Source organism: Sodiomyces alcalophilus, assembly GCF_042370955.1.
Source record: "Sodiomyces alcalophilus JCM 7366 unplaced genomic scaffold ACRALscaffold_1, whole genome shotgun sequence".
NCBI lineage: Eukaryota > Fungi > Ascomycota > Sordariomycetes > Glomerellales > Plectosphaerellaceae > Sodiomyces > Sodiomyces alcalophilus.
The window spans coordinates 1791554-1809926 of record NW_027263532.1 but is presented as its reverse complement, the minus strand read 5'-3'; the positions used below and the strand labels follow the sequence as shown (position 1 = coordinate 1809926).

The 18373-nt window shown below is 56.8% G+C and overlaps 6 protein-coding genes across 6 annotated transcripts; 3 read left to right on the top strand and 3 right to left on the bottom strand.

The window, feature by feature from the left end:
* Positions 1 to 392: 392 nt before the first annotated feature.
* On the top strand, positions 393 to 1738 carry ACRALDRAFT_2023977 (uncharacterized protein; the record flags this gene model as incomplete). Its single annotated transcript, XM_071020178.1, has 3 exons — positions 393 to 514; positions 618 to 955; positions 1014 to 1738. 3 exons carry the CDS (start codon positions 393 to 395, stop codon positions 1736 to 1738), a joined length of 1185 nt encoding a protein of 394 aa, XP_070878894.1.
* A 30-nt stretch (positions 1739 to 1768) lies between these two features.
* Positions 1769 to 2802, bottom strand: ACRALDRAFT_206056 (uncharacterized protein; the record flags this gene model as incomplete). The annotated part of the gene is made up of 8 exons (XM_071021927.1): positions 1769 to 1857; positions 1953 to 2040; positions 2089 to 2146; positions 2237 to 2436; positions 2491 to 2560; positions 2599 to 2648; positions 2690 to 2758; positions 2788 to 2802. The coding sequence occupies 8 exons, from the start codon at positions 2800 to 2802 to the stop codon at positions 1769 to 1771; spliced, it is 639 nt and encodes a 212-aa protein (XP_070878893.1).
* A 607-nt stretch (positions 2803 to 3409) lies between these two features.
* Positions 3410 to 5303, top strand: ACRALDRAFT_2038636 (uncharacterized protein; the record flags this gene model as incomplete). Its single annotated transcript, XM_071020896.1, has 6 exons — positions 3410 to 3499; positions 3607 to 3774; positions 3836 to 3883; positions 3960 to 4245; positions 4349 to 5127; positions 5196 to 5303. 6 exons carry the CDS (start codon positions 3410 to 3412, stop codon positions 5301 to 5303), a joined length of 1479 nt encoding a protein of 492 aa, XP_070878892.1.
* A 3496-nt stretch (positions 5304 to 8799) lies between these two features.
* Positions 8800 to 9660, top strand: ACRALDRAFT_2092522 (uncharacterized protein; the record flags this gene model as incomplete). Its single annotated transcript, XM_071022592.1, has 1 exon — positions 8800 to 9660. The coding sequence occupies one exon, from the start codon at positions 8800 to 8802 to the stop codon at positions 9658 to 9660; it is 861 nt and encodes a 286-aa protein (XP_070878891.1).
* A 229-nt stretch (positions 9661 to 9889) lies between these two features.
* Positions 9890 to 14081, bottom strand: ACRALDRAFT_2038634 (uncharacterized protein; the record flags this gene model as incomplete). Its single annotated transcript, XM_071020895.1, has 2 exons — positions 9890 to 13594; positions 13668 to 14081. The coding sequence occupies 2 exons, from the start codon at positions 14079 to 14081 to the stop codon at positions 9890 to 9892; spliced, it is 4119 nt and encodes a 1372-aa protein (XP_070878890.1).
* Positions 14082 to 14611: 530 nt separating this feature from the next.
* On the bottom strand, positions 14612 to 17442 carry ACRALDRAFT_2038633 (uncharacterized protein; the record flags this gene model as incomplete). The annotated part of the gene is made up of 2 exons (XM_071020894.1): positions 14612 to 16680; positions 16923 to 17442. 2 exons carry the CDS (start codon positions 17440 to 17442, stop codon positions 14612 to 14614), a joined length of 2589 nt encoding a protein of 862 aa, XP_070878889.1.
* Positions 17443 to 18373: the final 931 nt, after the last annotated feature.

Here is an 18373-nt window from a genome sequence, read left to right as displayed (position 1 = left end):
CTGTGTTCCATCCTTAATCCTTCATTCCTCTTTTGATTCAACCCGCAACCTAGGGCGAGACATTTGAGCGTCACACATAGCAGGCCCAGGAAGAGTTTTAGTAGCTCGTCGCGTCTTTTTTTTCCCCCGTCTTTACTTTCCCTCGCCTGGCAACCCCTGTTCAACTCTTGGGGTCCTTTTCGGTGCCCCGTTTCGTTCATTTTCTTGGCCCAAATCCGATTTCGTGTCCCCCCTTGCAACGCTCAACGCCATTCTTTCAACCACACGCGGCCTTGCACCGCTCTCATTTCAACTCGGACAACTGGATCTTCGACTCGCCCACGCATCGCATTCACTCATTCCCAAACCGTTTTGACGCGCCATACCACCCTCGGTTGCGCCTGGGTTGAACCATGATTCCCGGCTTGCTGCGGTCGAATAAGGCGGCGGGCCTTGCCGTCGCCGCCGTTGTACTCATCCTCATCTTCATTGGCCTCGCGTCCAGGCGCATCGACTCGTGGGACTTTCAATCCTTGTACGTCGTCTCCTTCTTTTTTTCCCCATTCCCGCCGCTCTTTGCCTTGCAAAATCCGTGCCGACGATTCCCTTCATCTCCGCTGACTCGTTCCATCACCTAGATCCAATGCAGACGGCATCGGCATCGGCTCCACGGCGAGTGGCGGAGTATCAGCTCATTATCAGGAACTCAACAAATTCTTCATGGAAAAGGTCTCACCCGCGTCTATCAAGCTCGACGATCCCAAGTATAAGCCGTATGGCGCCTTTGAGTGGAAGTTCCCCGAGGGAGGGAAGAAGCGATGGACCAAGCCCCTGGGCAAGAACCTTTGCGTATTCGACCTGGACAGCCGGGGCTTTGACGAACCGGGACAGGCTTTCGGTAACAAAGTCCTGACCTGGGATAAGCCTGAGGAGATTCACGGCTTGTCGCTTGGTGTGCTGCAGCACTGGCTCTTTGGTTTGTCCACTCTGGTCGCAAGAAGAAGCAAAATATCGCCTAGACTAACACAATACAGCCAAGATCCACGGGTATAAATACTACTTTGTCAAGACGGGCGAATTCACAGACCGCCGCGCCTCGTGGAAGAAGCCGTTCATCATCCGCAAGATTCTCGAAAAGCACGAGACGTGCGTGTACATGGACTCGGACGCCATCTTCAACCACATGGACCTCCCCGTCGAGTGGCTCCTCAACTACTGGGACATCGACGCCAAGAAGGACCTCGTCTCGCTCTCCATCGACCCCAAGGCCCAGCACAACCGCGACAAGAAGGGCAAGCTGTACGACAACACGGGCTTCATCATCGCCCAGAACAACCCCGTGACCTTCAACATGATGGACGACTGGGCCGTGTGCGCCGACGACGACAGCAAGTACCCGGGCTGCGTCGAGTACCGGACCGTCGCCTTCGGCCGGCCGTCGGACCAGGGCGGCTTCGGCAACTTTATCCGCTACGACTACAAGGACAGCGTCAAGGAGCTGCCGTGCGCCGAGGCCAACGGGTTCCCCGAGGACCGCTCCGAGTGCCTGGGCACTTTTGTCAAGCACCTCTGGTCCGGCAAGCACGACCTCATCAAGATTGCCGTCGGGCAGCAGATCCCCGGCGCCTTCCTCGAGGCCCTGCACAGGCAGTTCCTCCAGGAGAAGGACGAGTTTTACTGGACCGAGGAGGAGCTGTACAGCAAGAAGTGGGACGCGGCCCCGTCCTGGCTGGGCCCTGACCAGAAGAAGTCGTCTTGATTTGTCGTGGTGATTTCCTGGGCGGTGTTTTCAGTACATAAGAGGGAAAACTACATGATGAGCTTTCTGGAGACAAGGGAGGAAAAAGAAGAGAAAGCAATAGTGAGTGAGCACGGCGTCTTGGGGCAGCAAGGATTCACATGTTTTGTTTTTGATACTTTGTACGATTACATTACGCCTTCTTCCTTTTCATTTCCCCTTTTTTCTATTTCACATTTCTTTCCTGTCATTTTCCCCTTAATGAGGAGGTTTTTTGGTGCACCTGAAATGGGCTGGAGAGAGCAAGGAGAGCTGAATTCGAGCTAAAAACAGGGGAGTGGGAATGGGTTTGTCATTTAGATGCGAGCGACTGGGCCAGCAGAGCCGCACTCGTGTCCACGCCGGGAGAGAAACAGATCCAAGGGTTTACTGTAGGCGTTGAGTACACTTAGAGATTTTAATCGAGGCATTGTCGACGACTCTGCGATGGTATAGCTGCCTCTTGAGTCGCGGCTTCACAGGACGATCGTTATCAAAACCCAGCGGCGGTTGGCGAGACGGACATGGATGGTCGTCGCAACCCACTCGCGTTGATGGCGTTGGAGAGGGCGCATTCCATGTGGTGGCGCCACATACCTGGGCGGCGGCGAATGGCCATGATAGTGGCTTTGAACGGACATGCTCAACTCGAGATGAGGGAGAGGTGTGATATCTTGGTTCTGCCGAGTTGTTCAGATGGGTTTAATCTGCGTCCGTGATATTTGTACTGGTACCTGGGTGCCTACAGTGTACAACCATATCAGCTGGTGGTACGTCCCAAAGTTCCCTACCCCAGACCATAATCTCGGTCAGTTTCGATCCACCTTGTCTCTCTACCTCACCGAGGGTCGAGATTTGAACAACTCCGTCTCTGCCCCTTGACGATATACTTCTAGTCAGCATATATTGTTCTAACGAGGATTTTATACAGACTATCCCGACTCTCAATTCTTGCCTTTCCAGACGTGGGATGACAGTCCATGTCATCGTCTTTCCTTGGTCCTGCAGTCAATGTCATCACCTTTCCGCACATATCCAGAATACATCGACACCAATGTCAGCACGACAACGAAGCTATAACTGGGAAAATGATAAGAGGCCTACGTCCTCACGCCGAGTCGCTCATCTAATGCATACAGGGCTCATTAGATACGATGAATACAAACAACAGATCCCGCATCTGCAGAGTGAGTGGACATTTTATTGCTATCCTACTCATTATCTTCGACTACCCGCTAAAAGAGAACAAACAAGGTCCTCTGCCAGTCTCTTGGCCATGCATCCTCAGCCTATTTGCTGTTTGCTATGATGGATACGAACATCCTATTCTCCTCGCCTTCTTCCCGAAAAGTTGTCACCGTGCTTTAGATCAGTCTTTTCATACTTCTTCTTTAGGTTGGTTTTTCTTCCCTTTTACCCTCCTTGTTAACCTTCCCACCACTTCACAGTTGAGTATCTGCACAGCCTCCCAATATTGATTGGATCGAATACCGAATATCGTGGCAGCCAGTCGACTTATAAAAGACCTACCTCTGTCTATCAGAATCTTCAATTTCCCGCTTCTCTGCTCAAGTTGTCAGGAGGCCGTCGTCTCGTTTCTCGTCCTGAAGCAGCCCACGCCGGCCAGGCCAGACGGTCCATATATGAGCCCAAATGGCGAGCCTCAGTCAGGAAATTTTGAAATTCGTCTCGCGATATCAGAGTCTTCAGACGCAGCGAGTCTCGAGCGATGAGTTGATCACGGTACGCGCAAACATAGACAGCACTCGAATACTCCCATTCCCGCCCATCCCGTTCGATTCTCCCGCTTTCTCTTTTGGTCAGACTGGACTGATGTGAACGGGTAGTAGGACCTCCTGATCTATTGCGAAAACACCGAGAGGCTCCTCCGTGCGAAGAATGCGGAACTCATTCAACAGCTCAGCGAAGCACAGTCCGATTTAGAAGAGGCCCAAAAGTCGAGAAGAGAGCTCCTGCAGCGTCTGATAGATGCTTCCAAGGCCAACGTTAGTTTAAAGGTAGATCTTCGTCCTTGTACGAGGCGAGGTATCGAAACGTCAGAGGCTAAACTCCTCCTAGAACCGCAATCCTTACGTCTTGATCCTTATTGATGGCGACGGCCTTATTGTACGTTTCTCCCGTCAACCCGGCCCTTTCCCCCCTTCATCTCCTACGGTGTCGACCCACTGACGATGTATTCTAGTTCCTGGAGGAATTGGTCCGACAAGGGATGGAAGGTGGAAAGAAAGCCGCCTATGCCCTTCGTGCCGAAATAGCAGGGCATTATGGAAAGCTCGCCGACGACGTCGAAGTCATCGCCAAAGTCTGTGCTAATCTGGCAGGACTCGCCAGAGCCATGAGGCGACACGGCTGCGTCGAGAACGATTCGGAATTTAAAGACTTTACATTGGGTTTCACGCAGGCCAAGGCCTCATTTGATTTCATCGATGTCGGGCACGGAAAGGAACGAGCCGACTCGAAAATCAAAGGTAAATACCAAATATAACCATCCCGTTCGTTCCTTGACATGGTTCTGTTGGTGGCGTGGAACTTGTGATTGATGTTCCGGCTGACCACCGACAAACGCGACAGAGGCTACCAGGTGGAATCTGGGCAATCACAACTGCAAGCATATCCTCTTAGGAATCTCCCACGACTCGGGGTATGCGCCGTTTCTGGACGAGATACTCAAGGACGACGATGCTCGAAACCGCGTCACCGTCATCGAGGGTGTCCCGACGGTGCGAGAGCTGCGAAACACAGGGGTCAACAAAATTCACCTCGACACATTGTTCCGGAAAGACAAGCTCGCCGACAAGACGGCCGACGGAAGGCCGGTCCCGCGACGATCGAGTCCTTCCAGCCACGGGCCCGCACCGGCCACGACTCTTTCCCAGGGATCAACAGCCACCACCACCACCACCACCAGCGCCGGGTCGGTCAGTAGTAGCACGACCATGTCGTCGCCATCGTGGGCAGGCATCACAGCCCTCGCCAACGCCAGCCCGCCCCCGCACATTATCCTCCCGCTGGGCCACGCGAATGCGACTGTGGCCGCTTCCCAGGCCCGGAAAAGCGCACGGGAGGTCGGTCCCGAGACGTCCGCTTGGAACCCTGGGCCCCGAGGCCTCGACAAACCCATAGTGGCGAACCCGGCGGTGGTGGACGCCATCAAAAAGAGAAAGGACACGTGCAGATTATGCAACAACCACTACCTGAAGGGCCATTGCGCCAAGGGGAATGAATGTTCCTTTGAGCACAAGTACAAGGCGAGCGAGGATGATCTTCGAGCTCTTTCTTTCCTTGCGCGGTTCAATCCTTGTGGCAAGGGACAAGAGTGTGAGGTTGAATATTGTATCTATGGGCATCATGTGAGTTTCCCGGCTTTCCCCCCTTAAGTATAGCAAAGCATGCAGAACAGCAGCTGATGAAGCTTTAGTGTCCCAGCGTCAAGGATGGCTTGTGTGCGCATCCATACTGCAAATTTCGAGTGGAGGATCATCCTCCCGGTACAAGCTTCAAGAACAGAAACATCAGACACAACTAAAGCAAGGCGTATTGTTTATGGCGCGGCGTCTGGGTTAAGAAGCCAGTCATCGTGTCACGATAACGTTACTGTTAGTCGCGACTTATTGTGTTACCTTTCCAAGCCTCTTCGTAACGGTCGTCCTGTCGATACCACCGCTGTGCCTCCGATATCCTCATCAAACCAAGCCTTGGCTTTCTCATCATTTCCAAAGTCCAGCACGTCGTTGTCGACCATGGGCTGGCCGTAGACGTAGGTAACAATCCACATCTCACGACTGACGTCTACATAGACTCGCAAGGTTCCCGCACAATCGGGAGCAGCACGGTGTCAGAATAGAAAATGTTGTCGGCGTCCTTCATCCACGTAAAGACTCGGGTGTCGCCGTCGGGCTGAGCTGGACATAAGACGACGGCAGAAGGACGGCTCTCTGCTTGATATTGCCTGCCGGCGGGAACTGCAAGCGAGTAGAGTGGTTCTTATGCTCCTGGCCACCATCAGTTATAAGAAACCCAGCCTACAAGACATTAGTCAGCTGTGGAAGCTGATACGTTATCTACTGAGGAATGTCCTTCCGACCTATGTATAAATTCGTCCTGTACTCAAGATGGGAACCCCAGACAGCCATATCAGGCCCCGGCCACACTGTGGCCTCTGCGGCAGTCCCATCGTCGTCGACGAGATATGTGTTGCGTGTACGATGTCCTATATGACTGGACGTATCGGCAATTCTGACCGTGATTAGTATTCGACCCAGTGTCCTCTTTGCGCTCCGCACAAACCTTCAAGTTCCCCGACTATGGCCCAGGTATCCAGCGTGTTGACGGTATGCTCCTATGTCGACGACCGGGCTGCCGACAGTGTGCCGCCTCGGCTGAATCGTCCACCGTACACTCCGGGTGTCTCGACGTAGCAAAGCCACTGGGACAGGATCGCTTGTGGGCTGCTACTCACTGGGTGACTCCATGGCGACATGCGCCCAATCTCTTCCTCGAGGCACGGGATATTCCTCCGGATGCTTCGCTAGCATCGGGCCTTGGTATGAGGAGAATCATGGATCTCCCGCCAGAAATACTGCGTGTGATCCAGGAGTATTCCTCGACGAGCCCCTTTTGGCGATATAGCGCGGTTCTCGGCCTTTCTCGACTCCTTCGCTCCGCCCCATCGGCCGAGGCCTCAGTTCCTTTACAGAGAGTTGAAGCATGGGAGCGTGGGGGCAGTCCAGAAGTTTCAGAATTCGCCAATCGACTCCACGCTGTCCGGCTGACTATCGACTCGTACGGCATCAGACGGATTGAGAGGCTGGCCAGGAGCTTGCGATACCAACAACAGCGAACTGACCACCTCGCATTCGTTATTCTTGAGGCGGATAAGATCCAGGACATCACCGCACACTTCAAGGTATGTCCTGCTGGTTAGTAGCAAAGCTGGGACTTGACGTTTTCTCACTGATCAAGTTTCGATATGCGCGTCTCGACGTGCCTGCAACATGCGACGGGCTACGCATATGGGACACTCCTTCGCCACCCAACTTGGAACAATGCCTCCTCTGGCCTGCTATTCTCGGACCGTCCATGCGTTTCCGCACAATTGAGCTGTCCAAGATATTTGGAATCACTTTCTTTGTCCACTCAGGCGATATCTATGCCGTCCATGCTCATACAGCACTTGCCCCATGCGCCAGGGCATCATGTTCCCGACTCTCCCGTCGACGCCAACAGTCCGCCGTCTGGGTATATGTGCCAGTTTCAGCGAGTGACTCGATTGTGGCATTTGGGGTTGGAAAGTCACGATTCGACGGAGAATCCTGCCTACTTGTACGTTCGCCCATGGCCCGAAAGCATGCGATTTGAGTTTTAATCCTTCCATAGTTTCGCTTGAGACTTGCCGGCGATGTGATAGTAGGCCTCGGCTCAAGGGAGGCCAAGTTTCGAATTAGGGCCTCACCATTGAGCCTCGTCTGCGATATACCCGAAGTACAACCTATCTCTATATTCGGCGCATATAGTGAAGACAATCGCTGCGCGCCAATTGATCCGGTCCACTGGCCGTCCGTTGGCGAGCCTCCGTTCCGAAATGCATGTTTCTCCATGGCCACCCTCGACAACGTTTACCGCGTCAGCGTTTTCCACGGCGATCAAGAGGAATTATGCACGGGAATATTGCTTGAATACGAAAGCGGTGCGCAGCGGTCACTTGGTCAGTGCCGACTCGACATCGACCCTATGAAATCCTATACAAAACCGTCGCGGATTTGCCTCCTGCGCAGAGTGTATTCCAGGGTCGGAATAGCGGTAAAGCTTCAAGCCACAACGGTTCGGATCACGGATAGGAATACGTGTGGACATGGTCAAGATGAAGGCGAAGGCTGGACTTGTTTCCCGATGCGTGGCGACCTAGAATTCTGGTTCTCGGACATGGAAACAAAGCTAGCGGTTATAATTAGCACGTAATGTCAAATAATCACAACGTAGAGATATCATCAATCTGCCAAAAGACACCTTATGTGTATTGTCTTAATCTACCTTACGTAACCTGTAGTGTAGAGACTTTTCTATGCCTTCGGCTCGGAACTTGGTTATTCCGAGTCCCTCTTCTACTTTCGTAGTTCCAAGCCTATAACATAGCCGTTTAGATAGATATAGAGTATAATACTATTTAAGGTTTTCTATAGCTTTTTTAGCTGTCGTTTTATTACTATAGTTTATAATAATATCTTTAATATAGAAAAACACGATAACTCCAGGCTTATAAAATAGTAGGGTTCTTATAGTACACCCTAACCCCTGTTTAATTATGTGTGGTATACTTGCGGATCCAAATACACCAATAGTATCACGATAATAAGCGGATAGAGTACAAGTAGGTACATTAAAAAAGGCGTTTTCTATGTGAAATACAGGGTTTTAGATGTACCAAACCAGGGGGATTAAGTATCCCATCTATCCAACTTGTAGCTCCTTAACGTGGCATTGACGTAACTGATATCGTCCTTGGCCTCGTCCTTATTCTCTTTTTGGGACTGCTCGAGGACCGGACAGTTATTTTAGCTAGTATTTTCGCTATTCGAACCTGATATTAACTAGGGATTAGAATCAGATCCAGGATTAATATATAACGTACGACGAATACGTTATATAATATATATACAACGTAGGTAGGTGATGTTAGTAAAGGTACGTTTCTTCAGCCTTTTTGAATTTCCTAAAAGGGTAAACCGCGAAAGTACCTTTAACACAATAAAACAGGGGTTATATGGTACAACCTTAAAACATTATTAATGACTTTCCAAATATACCTCTACTCTTGCCAATAACACAAGTCTCCTTTCGTATATTCGTGTTCTGACAGAAACAAGCCCAGCAACCGACGAAGCTTATCGTTAATACCCACCATTTCCAACATCCACCCCATCTCTTCCTAAATAACGGTACCCTGCAAAGAGGAGGCTCTACTTCAACCTTGATAATCGACACACTTCCACACACCGGTGGCTCCCTCTCCTCGTCATCCCACCATGTCCCACGCTCGCATAGAAGAAGTGTCCGACTCGGACCTCGAACCCTCTGACCCCTCCGAAGCCGACATTGAAGAATTCGCCGACACAGACATCATCCGCCGCCGCGTGGTGGATCCCAAGACTGTTACCCCATCCCAATCCAACGTCGCCTCCGCCCCGTCGGCCTCCTCCCGGCACCCATTTACACAACAACAACCACCCTCACAAGACGCCAACTTCCATACCACCTCCGACGCGAAGCAATACGCAGACTACCACTGCCTCTACCCCGTCTACTTCGACGCAACCCGCACCCGTGCCGAGGGCCGCCGCGTAGCCTCCCACCTGGCCGTCCCCAACCCGCTGGCGCGGGAGATTGTCAACGCCTGCGCCGCCCTCCGCCTCCCCACCCTCTTCGAACCGGCCAAGTCCCACCCCAAGGACTGGGGCAACCCGGGCCGCGTCAAGGTGCGCCTCCCGTCCGACGCCGCCAAGGGCCGCCTCCCCGTCGCCTCCCCGTCCCGCCCGGTCGCCAACAAGCACCACCTGTACCTCCTCGTCGCCGAGCACCTCCGCGCCAACCCCGTCAAGGAGGATAGCCTCGTCCTCCGCGCTCGTATCCAGGGCGTCCCTCCCGCCATCCCCGCCGGTAAACCTTGGCCTCGTCCCGCCGTGCCGCGCGGGTGGAAGATTCCCGAGCTTGTGCCGTACATCAGCCCTGCCATGACCGGGGGCGGTGTCAGCGAGAATCTGTTCAAGGATATCATGAAGGAGATGCAGGGGGATCCCATGGCTGCCATGATGGGCGGCGCTGGTGGATCTGGCGGTGCTCTGGAGGAGAAGGGCGGGAAGAAGAAGAAGGGCAAGGGGAAGGCGTGAGGGGGTGGTTCACATGATGAATGCACCAAGGACTTGTTGAAGTAAAGGCCAAAGAAAAGGGAAGAGAGAAAAGAACCTCTAGACATAGGATCACTGCAAACGGGGGTATCTGATCCTAGCATACAGATAGGACACGGTGATATGCACGCAATGCCATGTCATGAGTGATGGACAACGACACGTTCATGACCCAACCAAATCAAAACAAATGGAATGAAAAAGAAACAAATCATACACCAGCCAACCGGCCTTGCAATCCCTCCCACTCACGACTCCCCACAATCTGAACATGCCGTCCACTGCCGGGTATAACCTTGCCATCCGACCCAGGAAGTCGAATCTGCAACCTCGCCGCCGCAGCCCTGCGCCGCATCGTCTCGGCCCTCGTCCCGCCATCGCCCCCCTTCCTCCGCCCCAGCACCACATCCGACTTTTCCACCACCGAATCCCTCCACCCCTTCCACGCCGCCAGGTCCTCCATCTGCCTGGCCGCATGGTACTGCGGCGTGCTCCGCGCCGGCCGCCACGCAAGCTTATCCGCCGGCAACGCGCCGAGGTCGTACACCCGCGCCCCCGTCGCGAACCGCACCAGCTCGCCCAGCACGTCCCGGCCCTCCGCCGCCACCAGCGCCCGCCGCTGCTCGGCCGCCGACGGTCCCTTGCGCAGCGGCTCGGCGAGCCAGTCGTAGTCGCCCTGCTCCGTCGTCCGCGCCCGCCGGTTGTCCTCGCGCAGGTACCGCACCGCCGCCTGCAGGCTGGCCACGTCCGCCTTGAGCGCGTCCATCTCGCGCGCCGTTGCCACCGCCCGCTCGTGGCCCTGGCCCAGCTTGGCCAGTTTGCTGGCCCTCCCGCCGGCGGCCGCGTCGTCGTCGTCGTCGTCGTCGTCGCCCGAGGCCATGCCGGCGAACGCCTTGCTGTCGCCCATCATCTTCTTCCAGTAGTCGCGCTCCGTCTCGAGCGCCTTGAGCTCGCGGTCCTGCTTCTCCATGTCGTCCCGGAGTGCTGCCGCGCCTTGCTGGGCCGCCTCGACCTGCGCCTCGAGCGCCTCCATGCGCGCCGCCTTGGCGTGTGCGTCGCGCATGCGCGACTCGAGCGTCTCGATCTTGAGCATGGCCGTGCTGAGGGCCTCGTCGCGTTGCGCAATGTTGCGCCGCGCTTCGTTGCGTTCCTCCTTGACGCGCCGCAGTTCCTCCTCGGCGTCGACGGGGATCGTCTTGAGAGCTTTGAGCTCTTCGGCCCGTAGCTTCCATGGCGCCGGTTCCACGTCGAATTCGTGTACCTGGGTGAGGTCGCTGCTCAGCGCCGCCAGGTCGGTGATTTGCTGGGTGGTGATGCGGAGCTTGGATGCAAACGCGGTAAAGATGTCGGGCTCGGTCGACGAAGTGGCCGTCATGGACGTATTCGTCATGGTGTTCTGGACTTCCTCGTAGGTATACGGTTCGGTCCGGCCCTCCTCGTGCAGAAGCGCGTGCAGGTCGAACCCGATCTGGCGGGCGAGCGCAGCAAGTCCCCGGCCCGCCTCTTCGCACCGCTCGAAGGCTTCCCGCGTGCTGGGATCCGGCACCAGCGACAGGGACCGAGTCTTGAGGTCCTCCAGGGCACGCACCGCCTTGCCGGCGATGACCTTGGCGCTGCGGGTCTGGCTGACCATAAACTCGGTCTTCTTGGCGAAATTCTGCTCCAGGTCGCTCTCTTCTCCGCCTTCGTTGTTCTCCGGCACCACCCTCTGCACCATGGTCCGGGCCGTCGTGATGGCAGTAGCGGCCGACTCGAGATGGCTCTGGAGGACGAGGGCGCGCATATGCACGTCGTCGATGAAGCTGCGGGGGTTGTTGTTGTCCGTGGGAATGTGCACCTCGGCGAGATGGGACATGAGCGCCATGGAGCGCTGCAGCTCGCTCGCGCACTTCTCCTCCTTGAGTTCGTCCCGGCGCAGGCCGTCGATCCAGCCGTTGAGGGCCCGCTCGACGGGTTCGAGCTCGAAGAGCGCCCCCTGGAAGCGGTGGAACTGCTCCAGCGAGCAGTGGCTGATGGCGTTGACGAAGCGGTCGCACATGGCGGCCACCCAGGTGAGCTTGTCAATGGCGTCGCAGCCCGAGAAGACGTCGTCCTCGTGTCCCGCGTGCGGCTGCGGCTGGCCGCTGACGCGTTCCCGGAGGAAGCCGTGCAGGAGACCGGCCTTGAAGGCCACGCGCTTGAATCGGAGGAGGGCGAGGACCGAGTTCCGGTCGTCCTCGTACGTCTCGGGCAGGAAGAGCTTGACAATCTCGAGGTGCTGCTCGGCTTCCTGGGCCTCGAGCCTCCGGAGCTCCAGGTCGATGGTCTTGACCTGGGTCTTGGCGGCGGAGATCTGGAGCTTCATGTTTAGGTCCATCATGGCACGCGACTTGCTGTCGAGCTGTTCCGACTCGGCCTCGGTGACGGCGTTGGATGCGCGCATGTCCTCCAGGTCGCTCTGCAGGCTCGTGACCAGCTCCCGGAACCGGGACAGCGTGTACTCCATGTCTTCGATGGCGTCCTCCTGCTGGCCCGCCCGCCGCGCCTGCTCGGCGATGACGCTATCCTTGAAGTCAATCTCCTCCTGCAACTCCTTCTCGTTCTGCACGTGGTTGATTTCGAGCTCGTCGTTGATCTCCTTGAGATTTTCCAGGTCCTCGATGACGGCCTTGAGCTCCTCGATGTGTTCCGCCATGCTCATGTTGCGCTCCGTCAGGTCCTCGATCATATCCTCCGCCCCCAAGGCGTTATCCAACTGTTGCCGGAGGTCTTCGACCGTGCTCTCGGACTGGGCGAGTTTTTCTTTGGCCGCCTCGAACTGTTCTTTGACCACTCCAAAGTCTTGTAGGTCGGTTTCCAACGCCTTGATCTGGTCCCTCAGCTCGGCCTCCTGTGCCTGTGTCAAATCTCGCAGGCGTATCAGGGCTTCCCTCAAACGCTCGTTGGTCTTTTCCATCTGCAGCCAACCGGCGCTGGAGATCTCTTCGGGCGTCATGCCGGTGGCGAACTCCTGGTTCTCCTCGCGCAGGATTTCGACTTCCAGCTCGAGTTCTTCCGTCTTTTGCTTCAGCGCATCCAGTTCGGCCTTTAATACTTCAGCCGTCTCCTCGGCCATCTCCCGATCCAGGGTTGCGAGTTCCAGCGTGGTCTCGTGTTCGGCCTGGAGCTGTTCCACAGACTCCAACATGGCCTCGGCTTCTTTCAGCTGCTTGCGCAGCTCGGTATTCTCGGCTTGCTGGGGTTGGAATTTCGTCTGGAGTTTCTGGATGATGGTCTCGTACTTGTCTCGCTCCTCTTGGATTTTCTCCAGCTGCTTGAGCTTCTCGCGGTCTTCCAGCCGCTTCCGCTCCAGTACTCTTAGCTTGGCCTTGAGATCTTCGTTCTCCCGGGCAGCGGCAGTATTACTCGGCGCCGTCGTTGTACGGGATGCGGCAGTCGTCGTTGCAGCTCTCGCTGGGCCCGTGGTTGTCGGCGGCACTCCGCCAGTTGTTCTGCTCTCCAACGCTCTGGTCCTCGCTTGTACGGGGCTACTGATGGGTGGCGACGGCCTGCCGGTTCCCTTGGACGGTGACGTGGCAACCCCATTGTCGGCATTGGTCGTCGTGGCAGATCGTCTGCCGGCTTGTAGGTCGACCGATGGCCGCCGTACGGGTTCGGTTTTCGAAACAGCTCGACCAGCGAAAGAGAGCCGGGCGCTTGAAGGTCTTGTGGTAGCTCCAGACCCGGGGCGTGATGTGACGGAGGAAACGGACGGTTGTCGAGATACGCGGGACGCAGGGACAGCGGGAGGTCCCATGGAGGTGCGTGTGCCCCCGATAGACGGACGAGTCCTGGCACTGGTAATGGTGCCCCGGGTATTGATAGGGGTGCTTGTGCGTGATGGGACGGTGCTGGAGGTGGCCGAGCCGACTTGTTTCGTTGGCGATTTCGTAGGGGACTAGAGACAGGAAGGGGTCAGGTCAGGCCGGCCATGTATAATGGTAGACGAGGCAAGGGGAACCTGGGCTTACCCTGCCAATGCTGGGAGGACGAGTCATCCGAGGCGCCGGGCTGGGACTGGCAGCATTCAGACTCATCCTCTTGGACAGACCCGCATCCCCCGTGCTCGAAACCCTTCCCGTGGCCGGGGCAAAGCTGCTGGGTCTGCTCGGTTTGCGGGCCAGAGGTTTCGCAGCGGCGGCGGATGTACGGGGAGGTGGCTGGGCGAGGATGGTCAAGGTGGGCGGGCGGACGAACATGCCATGGCCCATGGCACAGTCAAAGTAGCGCTCGCCCTGGACGCTGCCGTCGTTCTTGCCCGTGTCCTCGTCGAGCTCGATGCCGACCCAGTCGCCCGGGGCGAAGTGGGCGGTGCCGACGAAACGGACCACGCCTGTGCGGCCATCGCTGAGTTGGATGGTTTGGCCGACTACTATCTCTGACATGTTGGCGGCTTCATTGGAGGGGAATCATATTCGTGCGTGTCGACTGTCGTTCCTATCGGTTGGCCTTGGAGTTGAGACAAGACTGACCGTTCAATTGAGCGAGTACTTCGTAAATGAGGAACGCGTTCGGATAAACGCGCCGGGATGTGGGTCATCCGGATATATGGATATGTAGGTAAAGGAATTGATTATGTCAGCCGAGGAACGTCCTTGCTGACCAAAACACCAAAACACCAAAAAAACATCACGAAATTCTATACTAAGAATCTCAAGACTAAAGGCTAGCAATTCTTTTCCTCCACTAACATTACTACCAGATGAAAAGAGGGGACTGAAGAGCCCGGTAGGGAAACACATTGTATCGAGTCTAGAAACACGCTCCTTATTCTCCTTTCCATGCTATCTTCCCTACTCCCTACCCTTCCCACAAGACTCGTATTAGAAACCCTCTGTTGGGTGATGATACTGATACAGATCACTAATGGAAACATTCGCTACATCTTTACCGACATTCCTAATCCTCTCCCTTCTCACTCTCGTCCAAACCCTTCCTTGAAGCTCCCACCGCGCAACCACTCGACAACCTCAAAGCAAAGCCGCCGCTCCGTCTTCTCATCCAGGCCCTTCCCTTCGGCCACTTTCACCATCACGATCCGGGCATCCTTAAACTCCACCGTCGGCCCGCCGGCAACTTCGTCCTCCGGGCAGGTCTTCACGTAAATGACCAGATCCGGCCCCACGACCCCTCTCCACAGCGTCGCCATCCACTGCCAGTGGTCCACGGGGGCATACGAGTCCGCAATAGGAATCCGGCACGCATACCGGTCAGACAAACTCAAGCTGAACCCCCCGTTTAGCAACGCCACCGGTATCTTCGTCGGCGGGACAGAAGGAGAAGTAGACGACGACGACAACGACGACGACGATCCGGGAGGCACAAACGAAGCCGCCGCAGACGAAGTCCCGATCCGCGCCGTCGAAATCGCCTCGCCCTCTGAAGCCCTCCGAACCAGCTGGCCCTGACTTTGGCCCTGACTCTCGCCCGGGAATGGGAGCCCGATCCCAGGCCGCGTCGTGACGTGCCGCGCGATCTGCTGCGACTTTTCATGCCACTGCATCACCTTTTGCATGTACTCGACGTATAAATCCGACAACAATCCCGTCCCCGTCCCACCCGTGGCCGCTTGCACACCGCTCCCCCTCCTGCTGGTCCCAGCCGACTGGCTACCGGCACTACTCGTCCGGCGGTCCTCTTCCAGGCCCAGACCGACGGCTCCCATGTCGTCACTCCACGTCTTCACTTCGACCTCGTTCGTAGCCAGTAGCGCCCGGTGGATGGCGGCCCCGACCTGCTCGACGCCCCTGGTATCCGAGGGATCCGAGCCCTCGACGGCGATTACCGCGCCCCGCGTCTCGACCCCCGGGCTGGTCGGACCGGGCGGCGCGAGCGGCGGGCTGATCTTGGCCAGGACCTTGAGCTTGTTGATGAACGGGATCGTCATGACCATGGCCTCGAGGCTGCGTGCTGCCTGGTCGTCGCGCGAGCGGGGGTGCGGGTGCAGGATGTCCAACCCCAGCGAGTTCCCGGGGGGGTGAATCCCGGAGCTGCTGGCGCCGTGGTCCGACTCGGTTGGCGTCGGGGTCGGCGGGGGGATTTGCGTCTGCAAGGGGGGAAGCCGTAAACTCTCATCGAATCCACCCGGACCCCGACCCCGACCTGGTCCGGAAGAAGGATACGGCGTTGATGCTCCCGACCGGGTTTGTCGCGGGTGTGATGGAGGAGGCGGCGGACCCATCGTACCGTGACTCGACCTCGCAAGAGCAGACGGGCCGGGCAATGGACCTGCTCCGTAGCCCGAGCCGGGACCTGGCACTGCGGATGGTGGGCCTATCCCGCCCATGGACGTGTGTCTCGACTGTCTCGCGTACGGATGATGGTGATGATACTGCCGAGGTGGGTGCTGGCCCTGAGGTTGATGAGGATGGTAGGGGCTCGGGGAGGCAGGCATGGAATAGTAGTAAGGCTGACTCGGCGTGCCTGGATTGTACCGACGCCGCTTGACTTCTAACGGCGACATGGCGGATTCGTATTCTTCTTCAATATCCCGCAAGCTTCCGTGGGGATAAGAGGGGTACGCCGATCTTCCGGGTGGAAGGGTGTGACGAGCCGACTCGCTGGTGTTGTAGTGCTGTTGTTGGTGCTGCTGGTGCTGCTGCTGTTGCTGTTGCTGTTGCTGCTGCTGCTGCATCTGCATACTGGTGGATCGTGCAGCCGTCGGCGTCAGGAGCGGCGTCGAAGGCGTCCTCGGCGTGGCGATGAATCGACCGCCGCACTTGGCACACCGACCGGGATCCTCGCCCGATGCCGAGGTCGGTCGGCTTCCCGGCCGCTGACCACGGCGAGGCTGGTACCGGTAGTCGGGATACTGGCGCTGGTGCCGCTGCTTCTCCTCCTCGGCCAGCTTCTTCCAGCTTTCCTTGACCTCTTCCGGTTGCACGCGCCACTGCTCGCCTATAATCTTGGAAATGTCGGGATTGGCCAGGCCGGGGTTCTGGGCCACGACCTGGGCCTGGTGGTGTTGTCTGTAGAGAATGAAAGCTGTGAAAAAAGGGGGAAGTACAAGTCAGCAACAGAACGGCGAGGCAAGTGTTTTTCTATCTTTTTTTCGTCTTTCTCTTTCTTTCATCCGTCTCCACGCCAGGTTGTCATGTCTCTTGTCTCGGAAGAGAGAACAAAGGACATGGATCGCCCCGGGGTTGTGCGAAGAAGACGAAGGCGGGAAAAAGGTAAAAAAGAAAAAGGAGAAAGAAAGAAAAAGAACAAGGACTGAATGTGCTCACCGTTGCGTGGTCTGGGAACCTTGGGTGCAGGAGTACAGAGGCAGATAAAATCCCTTCCACCCTCGTAACCCGCCTGCGACGAAGCAGTGGCAGAAGAGGATGCGTCCAAGGTGAGACGGGCGGGCGCGCGCGGATGGCCAGCCGCCGGCCCCTCGTACTTTTGATCCGGAGCCGCCGTCCTTTTCCTTGCGCCGGTGGCTGCTTCTTCCCTTTCCGAGCCCACAGGCACCGCCGGGGGACGGTCTCTATCTCGACTCGGCAGCAACGGTACGTCGTCGGAGGCGATGGTGCCCTGGCTTGCCCTGCGGTCCATGGCCCAGTGGATGGAGGAGGAGGCAGCCGAGGCGCTGCCCTCGGAAGAGGAGGAAGCGCGCCGCCGTTTCTGGGACGGGGACTGCGGGTGAGACTGCGACTGGGACTGCGACTGAGACGGCGGCTGCGGCTGGGGGTTCTGTTGCGGCTGCTTCTGCTGAGAGGAAGAGGACGCACGAGTCTGGGGCCGGCTTGCGTCGTCTGTCATTTTAGACGGTGCAAACGGAGCGGCGGCGGTCGGTCTCTGATTATTGGAGAGGGAGACCGATGACCATGCTGGCACCGTGGTGGCTGGGCTCCGTGGCCGTCGTTTGGTTTGGATCACCCCACCGCCGTAGCGAGAATGTTGCTCGAGGTGATACGTGCGCTGTCGTGTACGCATATAGATGGGAGTAGGTAGGGGCAAGTCAAGGAAAGGGGCGAGACACACACACGGACACACACAAAGTGCAATGTCTCCAATGGAGGGGCGTGTACTGGATGGAGTGGGAGGGGTGGGCAAGATGGGTGGGCAAGATGGATGAGGAAGATTGACTCGCCTCGGCGGAGAAGAGTGATAGATGGATGGGTATTGTTGGGGGAGAGAGAAGAAATATCAGAGGAGCAGAACAGAGAAGAGATATGAGAAGACAGTCGACAATCGAGAGGAGGAGGGGAAAAGGGATAGACAGGGCCCGGGCTCCGAGACGCCTTCCGAAGCGATTGTCCTCTGGTTTGCTTCGACTGACCGTTCTTCTGTGGACAAGGGGCTGAACAAGGCTCAGGGTTCTCTTCAACTGACCTCTCAAAGGACAGCAAGGTGGGAAGACGGGGGACAATGATGGCTGATGTCCAGGAGCAGGACCATGCAGGACCATGCAACGACAATGACCAACGCAGGGTGGTGGTGGTGGTGGTGGTGGTTGCGTTCCGTCTATAGACCGGACAGCGTTCGCCGGGGTCTGGCGGTCGGTTCAATGGCCCCAGGGGGTCGTCGTATGGATTGATAGAAGGCTCGGTGAGTCGGTCAAGTGATAACACGAAGGCGTCGAACGGGAGGGGTCTAAGCGGCGAGCCGGGGGCACATCCTCTCATATGTCTCGGGAGCGTACCGGAAGTTGAGGCCGTTCGCTGCAGATATGACGAGCCACTCTCCGGCC